The sequence below is a fragment of the Myxine glutinosa genome, chromosome 10 (genome assembly GCF_964187855.1).
Source record: "Myxine glutinosa chromosome 10, kmMyxGlut1.1, whole genome shotgun sequence".
Taxonomy (NCBI): Eukaryota; Metazoa; Chordata; class Myxini; order Myxiniformes; family Myxinidae; genus Myxine; species Myxine glutinosa.
In genome coordinates this window covers 48,025,732-48,033,240 of record NC_136270.1, presented here as the reverse complement: position 1 = coordinate 48,033,240, position 7,509 = coordinate 48,025,732, and the positions used below count along the sequence as shown (strand labels likewise).

The 7,509-nt window shown below is 39.8% G+C and overlaps 1 protein-coding gene across 3 annotated transcripts in view; it reads right to left on the bottom strand.

Annotated features, from left to right (window-relative positions):
- LOC137434508 (inactive sodium-dependent neutral amino acid transporter B(0)AT3) overlaps window positions 1-7,050 on the bottom strand; it is a 56,569-nt gene extending 49,519 nt beyond the window's left edge. For 2 of the 3 annotated variants that reach the window (XM_068127598.2, XM_068127600.2), the window contains exons 1-4: window positions 6,895-7,049; window positions 6,603-6,762; window positions 5,686-5,826; window positions 1,426-1,563 (exon numbers count right to left, since the gene is read on the bottom strand). In XM_068127598.2, the coding sequence (XP_067983699.2) occupies window positions 1,426-1,563; window positions 5,686-5,826; window positions 6,603-6,762; window positions 6,895-6,924 (469 nt within the window). In that variant the 5' untranslated portion in view covers window positions 6,925-7,049. Of the gene's footprint in view, window positions 1-1,425; window positions 1,564-5,685; window positions 5,827-6,602; window positions 6,763-6,894 lie in introns of all 3 variants that reach the window. The other variant, XM_068127597.2, reaches the window with a different exon arrangement.
- Between the last annotated feature and the right edge of the window lie 459 nt (window positions 7,051-7,509).

Sequence of the window (7,509 nt, the reverse complement as noted above, 5' to 3'; positions counted from 1 at the left end):
GTCCAATGGCGGCGAGCTTTACACCACTCCAGCCAATGCTTGGCATTGCGCATGGTGATCTTAGGCTTGTGTGCGGCTGCTCAGCCATGGAAACCCATTTCATGAAGCTCCCGACGAACAGTTGTTGTTGACCTTGCTTCCAGAGGCAGTTTGTAACTCTGTAGTGAGTGTTACAACCGAAGATAGACGATTTTTACACGCCACACGCTTCAGCACTCGGCGGTTCCCTTCTGTGAGCTTGTGTGGCCTACCACTTCACGGCTGAGCTGTTGTTGCTCCTAGACGTTTCCACTTCACAATAACAGCACTTGCAGTTGACCGGGGCAGCTCTACCAGGGCAGAAATATGATGAACTGACTTGTTGGAAAGGTGGCATCCTATGACGGTGCCACGTTGAAAGTCACAACTGTTCAGTACGGCCCATTCTACTGCCAATGTTTGTCTATGGTGATTGCATGGCTGTGTGCTTGATTATATATACCTGTCAGCAATGGGTGTGACTGAAATAGCCGAATCCACTAATTAGAAGGGGTGTCCGTATACTTTTGGTCATGTCGTGTATATTTGTACCCCGAGTTTGGAGTTTCTTACTTAAAAGATGTGACCGTGCATAGAATACATACAAACACAGAGAGATTTTTGCCATGTATAGGTATATGTATATGTATATGTATATGTATTCACACACAGAGTAAAACCTCATGTGCTCACTATTAGACACCCTTTCTCTCCCTCCACATTGATATTTCCTCATACCTACAGTAAAAGTGACCCCTCCACCACTCCTTAACCTCATTCGTCTTTATAAGTTTTTAAACACCTTAAATTTTTAAACACATTCAATGAGGATGCAATAGAACAAAAGGAACAGTAGAAAGGAACAAAATAATCTTTCTCAAGAAAAAAAGCATGATAGATCTTGTTGAAGAAGAACCCAATGTTCCTTTTGGTTTGTTACATTGGGGATGCCACTCTTTTCTACCCCCGTTAATTCACCCCAGATCCACTCTTTTGAAATACCGACTTCTTTCCTGGAAGTTCTAGCAGTGTCCATGTGTTTTATACTTCTCCCCCCACCCCCTCATATGCCTCATCCCCCCAAGCCCTCTCCCTCCCACAGATCTCCCGATGTCCCTGTTCCCTACTGTTGTTCTTGTGTGTTCCCCTCTCTCCCCATATTGTCTCCCGCTTCCTTTATCATATGTTTTATGTGTCAGTTTGTCTTTTTGTGATTAATGTTAGCTCTTACACGAGCCTCGATCTTGTATACAAAAAAAATATTTAAAAAAATAAAAAATCTACATATAATAAAATATTAATAATATAATATAATGGTATATAAATAATATAATAATATATAATAATATAAATAAATAGAATATAAATATATACATAGTGGGTTGATGAGAGTTGTGCAAAATGTACCTGTGCGATTTTCAGTAAGAGGACAGTATTGCCAGGGCAGTGGTTGTTGGAAAGAGTTCATGAAGTACCAAATAACCCAGGTGATGATCACGTTGTAGAAAAGTCCAATGGTAAATGCAGTAAACATTGCAGATATCCCTTAATATACAGAAAAAAGAACTTTTCCATCAACAACAAAACAACATCTCCAAATAATTTTTTTGTTTACATTCAGTTTAAAGAGATCAAAAGACACTTGATTACAAGGATTTCATGCATTTATTATATATAATACCCCTATTAACAATATACATTGTTTAAAGATGATGCTTGCAGGTAGGTAATTGATGGGTGGCATCTGTAGCCAAAACCGGATGTTGGGGTAAACAGCAAGCTCGGCCAATCAAGGCATGTTTTTACATTTTACAACGATGTTTGCAAGAAGCTTCTGCTACCAAGAGGGTTTTCTGGCAGCAATACAGAATAACACACAGCTGTTTACAATTCAGTGTGGTGGTAACTGGCATGGTAGCACAAACTTAATGAATAACTTCATTTCACCACCAAGAACAATTGAGGTGATTCACTGCAGTGAAGGAAAATTCCTTCCTCTGTGAAATCTCAACGACTCTCAATCTCTGACAAAGGCAAAATCTATGGAAATACAGAAAGAATCATATTTCAATAACTAGATGGGCTATCAACATGATTTTTAAATCTAAACCCATAGTTGTGATGGATGAGGGCCTTCATGGTGGAATATTGTTACGGACGCGGTTTAGATGTTACTTTGGGCCGAGCGGATGGTCCACCGCGACCGTTACAGGATCCCCAATTGGCCCGACTCCCCCAACGTTGACCAGATCGCACCACAGATATTCAATCGGGAAACCTCTAAAGCGACCGAAAGAGAAGGAAGAGAGAAGAAGACAGAGTACGGAGGAATAACAGGATTTATTATGTATTTTCACAAGCCAGAGCAATGAGAGCAAAATCCCTGGTGTTGGGCTAGCGGCTAGGGTGCCGGCTTAGGATTCCTAGGATCCTGGGTTCGAATCTCGGTCGATCGCCGAATTAATGCCAGGGGGGTTGACTCAGCCTGTCATCCTTCCGAGGTCGGCTAATTGAGTACCAGTTCACTGGTAATTCCCTGTTTGTCGTTGAAGGCGGCAAAAAGGGTTGGCGTCAGGAAGGGCATCCGGCCGTAAAACATTGCTTCAAAAAGGGGACCAAAAAACAACAACTACCACGGTCCCCGAAAAGGCCAACCCCCGCTTTGCGGGGAAAAATGGCCTCTAAACGGTGGGTTTTTTTTTTTTTTTTTTTGTGAAATCTCAACGACTCAACAGCAAAGATTATAATACATAAACAATCCCAAACTAGACCTCGGTAAAGAGTGTACCTCTGCCAGGCTGAACAGTTTACGTTTTGAAACCCACTGATAGGCCGGTGCGAAGTCTTGTCAGCTACCCAACTCATCCACCAACTTTTGTCATAAACCATCCACAACTTTTTGAAATATCATGCTATCTATCGTTTTGGCCCCCGACATCTCAATGGTGAAGAATCAGTTGAGAAATTAAATAATTCTCGTATCTTTACCAAAATCGAATTGATTCGTCCTCGTCACACAACAAACCTGTCCACAATATTTCGTCCGAATCTCTCCACAACTTTTTGAGATATCGTGACATATATTGTTTTTTTGTCGACCTTTCTCTCAATTTTTTTTTTTTTTTGTATACAAGATCGAGGCTCGTGAAAGTGCTAACATTAATCACACAAAATGCCAAACCGACACATGAAACACAAAATAAGGGGAGCAGTAGACAAGATGGGGAGAGAGGGGGAAGGACACAAACACAACATTTGAGAGCAGGGACATCGAGAGATCTGTGGGAGGGAGAGAGCTTGGGGGGGGGGGGGGAGGTGGGAGAGGTATAAAACATATGGACATTGCAAGGACTTCCAGGAAAGAAGTTGGAATTTCAAAAAGGTGGATCTGGGGTGAATTAACAGGGGTAGAAAAGATCAAGGTTTTGGAAGGGGGAAGATAAGAGATGGTGGTGAACAGCTGTTTTAAAGACCTGGAGGGAGGAGTGGGATTGAAGAGAGTGAGGAGTTTGTTCCAGAGGCGTGAGAAAAGAGGAATGAAAGAGTGAAGGTGAGCAGAGAGTCTTGATTTTGGCAGTTTAACAATACGATCAATTATTGTTAAGAATCACTTTAAAAAAATACTCAGATCCAAATCCGAAGTAACAAGCAGACAGATGAAAAATCACTCATAGAGTGACACTTGGCAAAAGAGAGCGAAGTAGAATGGCACTCAGTAGAGCATCCTTTTGACCTCACAAATAATTGGTGGTTGAATTATATGACCTGATATGCAATTCCTCCTTAAATTAAGATAATTGGATGAAAATTGTCAATTTTAGAAATTTGGCCTATGTTGACCTTTTGGCCTATGTTGACCTCAAAAATAGTTGGTGGTCGAATTCAGTTCGCTGACATGAAAATCCTATTCAAATGTCAAGTCAATCGGATGAAAATTGAGGATTTTAGAAATTTGAAAAAGTGGTTGACCTTTGGCCTATGTGGCTCTCCAAAGTAGTTGGTGGTTGAATTCAGTTCGCTGATATGAAGATCTCATTCAAATTTCAAGTCAATCGGATGAAAATTGAGGATTTGAGAAATTTGAAATGGTTGCTGAGCTTTGGCGTATGTTAAACTTTTGGCCTATGCTGATATCAAAGATAGTTGGTGGTTGAATTCAGTGAGCTGACATGAAAATCGTATTCAAATTTCATATCAATCAGATGAAAATTGAGGATTTTAGAAACTTGAAAGAAGTGGTTGACCTTTGGCCTATGTTGACCTTTTGGCCTATGCTGATCTCAAAAATAGTTGGTGGTTGAATTCGGTTAGCTGATATGTTAATCCTATTCAAATTTCAAGGCAATCGGATGAAAATTGAGGCTATTAGAAATTGGAAAAGGTTGTTGACCTTTTGGCCTCTGACCTTTTGGCATGTGTTGATCTGAAAAATAGTTGGTGGTTGAATTCAATTAGCTGATATGTAAATCCTATTCAAATGTCAAGTCAATCGGATGAAAATTGAGGATTTTAGAAATTTGAAAAAGTGGTTGACCTTTGGCCTATGTGGCTCTCCAAAGTAGTTGGTGGTTGAATTCAGTTCGCTGATATGAAGATCTCATTCAAATTTCAAGTCAATCGGATGAAAATTGAGGATTTGAGAAATTTGAAATGGTTGCTGAGCTTTGGCGTATGTTAACCTTTTGGCCTATGCTGATATCAAAGATAGTTGGTGGTTGAATTCAGTGAGCTGACATGAAAATCGTATTCAAATTTCATATCAATCAGATGAAAATTGAGGATTTTAGAAACTTGAAAGAAGTGGTTGACCTTTGGCCTATGTTGACCTTTTGGCCTATGCTGATCTCAAAAATAGTTGGTGGTTGAATTCGGTTAGCTGATATGTTAATCCTATTCAAATTTCAAGGCAATCGGATGAAAATTGAGGCTATTAGAAATTGGAAAAGGTTGTTGACCTTTTGGCCTCTGACCTTTTGGCATGTGTTGATCTGAAAAATAGTTGGTGGTTGAATTCAATTAGCTGATATGTAAATCCTTTTCAAATTTCAAGTCAATTGGATGAAAATTGAGGATTTTAGAAATTCTAAAAAAAGTGGTTGACCTTTTGGCCAAAGCTTCTCTCAAAAATAGTTGGTGGTTGAATTTACGTAGCCGATATGTAAATCTCATTCAAATTTCAAGTCAATCGGATTTAAATTGAGGATTTTAGAAATTTGAAAAAAGGGGTTGACCTTTGGCCTATGTTGACCTTTTGACCTTTTGACCCCAAAAATATATATAAGATTTTGTTCGACCACGAACTATACCATTTGGTGAAGTTTCGTGAAGATTGGTTTAAAATTGTGAGCTGTAGGCAAGTATTTGTGAGCGGACAGACAAACACACACACACACACACACACACACACACTCACACAAACAATCACACACACACACACACACACACACACAAACCAGAGTCATCAACATATTCGTCCAAATTTTTTTTTTTTTGGCTAAGTAACAAAGGTGAAAACATAACCTCGATCCACCATCGGTGGCGGAGGTAATGAATAACTTCTAAATCAATGAACATTCTACATTGTAATAAAATCTCTAAAGTGATAACTTTGGTCTCACGTGTGTGGGTTTAATGGTGTAATGATGCAACAACACAAGTCCAGCTTACCAATTCCGATGAAACACGGGTGTATGGTGCTCCAGACCCCGATGCTACCACTTCGCAGCCGCTGACCAATGGATAACTCCACGTACATTAAAGGTATTCCCTCAAACACGAGTGCAATGCAGTATGGAATGAGGAAGGCACCTGCATGCACAGCACGTACCAACTTGCACAAAAAACAAGCTACTACACACAACGAATGTCTCGCTGCCTCGAATAATTGTGCATTCAACACCGGCATGTACAACTAGAGCATTTGGATACACATTTTTAGCTTTTCCTTTTTTTTTTTTTTTTTGTTTTTTGTATACTGAATCGAGGCTCGTGAAAGTTGTCTCTCTTTGGTTCCCATTCATGAATTCACTCACTTATTTTCCCAAATGATTAATCCATTTCATAGGACTGGCTCTAAGGTTTGAATTTGACATTTGCATTTGAGATGGTTCCGCCATTTAGTCGCCTCTATCATCCACCACATCATCCAAAGCAGCAAATAAGATCGGATGAAGCAAATAATTATTGTTTTTGACAAACAGGACATCGACAATCAACTGTATGTATTGATAAAGATTAAGATAACAAATAGCTTACATGGATATATAATGGTGGCATAAGTTACAACTTCAATGCACAACATGTAATTTTACATTTGAAAGTAAAAATTTTAGGAAAATTATTTTGGGAGTAAAAAAGTAAAAAGCAAAAAAAATTTTTTATTTTAATTGTGGAAGTAAAATTTTTTAAATGACAATGTGGAAACATATAAAGTGGTGTACAATGTGCTCTGAAGGGTGGGTAAGTTTTACAACTTGAGAAATCTTCTTCACCGGCCAGACAATCCAATAAGCCCAGTTTGATAGGTAATTTGGATACTCCACATGGTGTGACAGGTTGTTAACGGATATGTCCAGTTCACCTGCCTCCTCCATATGTCTGGCACAGGAAAGGAAACCGCCAGATGTTGCCAATGCCGACAGCAAACCCCACCATGATGAGCAAGTAATCTATCCTGTTGGTCCATTGTGACCGAGCAGGGGGAACGTTTGCTTTTGATTCAGGCCTGTCCAACCGGAGCACGTCCTATACAGACAGCGCACGAAGGAAGAAGCGCACAGCACAACACCGACAACAACTCTAACAACAGACAATGCACACTTGTGATGGAGAGAAATTCCAGCTTGACTTATACCATTCACTATTCCATGAACTTACGGTCTGATGATGACTTTCGATTTCACTCATGGCTACTTTTTAGTTGTACAAGCAGTTGAAGTTTTCTTAATGAGGTTTTCACTTTAACTTGTGTGGGTCCGTATGCTGGCAATTCATTTACCTGGCTTGTTCTCATCTTTAGCCTCGCCCCAAAGGGAGGGGCTATTACGTCTGTTTGTTCAATGTTGAGAGGGAGGGGCAATCGGTCGGTGTGTTTATGTGTGTGTGCAGGTCATTTGCAGGTTTCAGAAGGTGGATCGGAGTTTTCCTGGTTTCAAAGTATCCAACTCCATTTGGTTAAGGGATCACGATTCATGGATCAAGCTGCGCAAGTTTTGTTCCGAGGATTCTTTTCAGGAATGTCAGTTTGCCCCAGACAGCTTCCAACTGTAGGTCATTTGCAGTAATATTCCCAGGGATGGTTTTCTTTTTAGATCTCCATAACATTCTGCTTTATAATTCCCATTTCTCCAATTACACGGATCAACAGCCAAATTGGTTCTGACTTATTTTCAACTGTTTCTAACTAATTTGGTGCCAACGAATCCGAATCTGACCTTAAAATTTCGCTATCACGTAACCTTGACGTAGTACATCATAAGTGTGGAAAAAAAT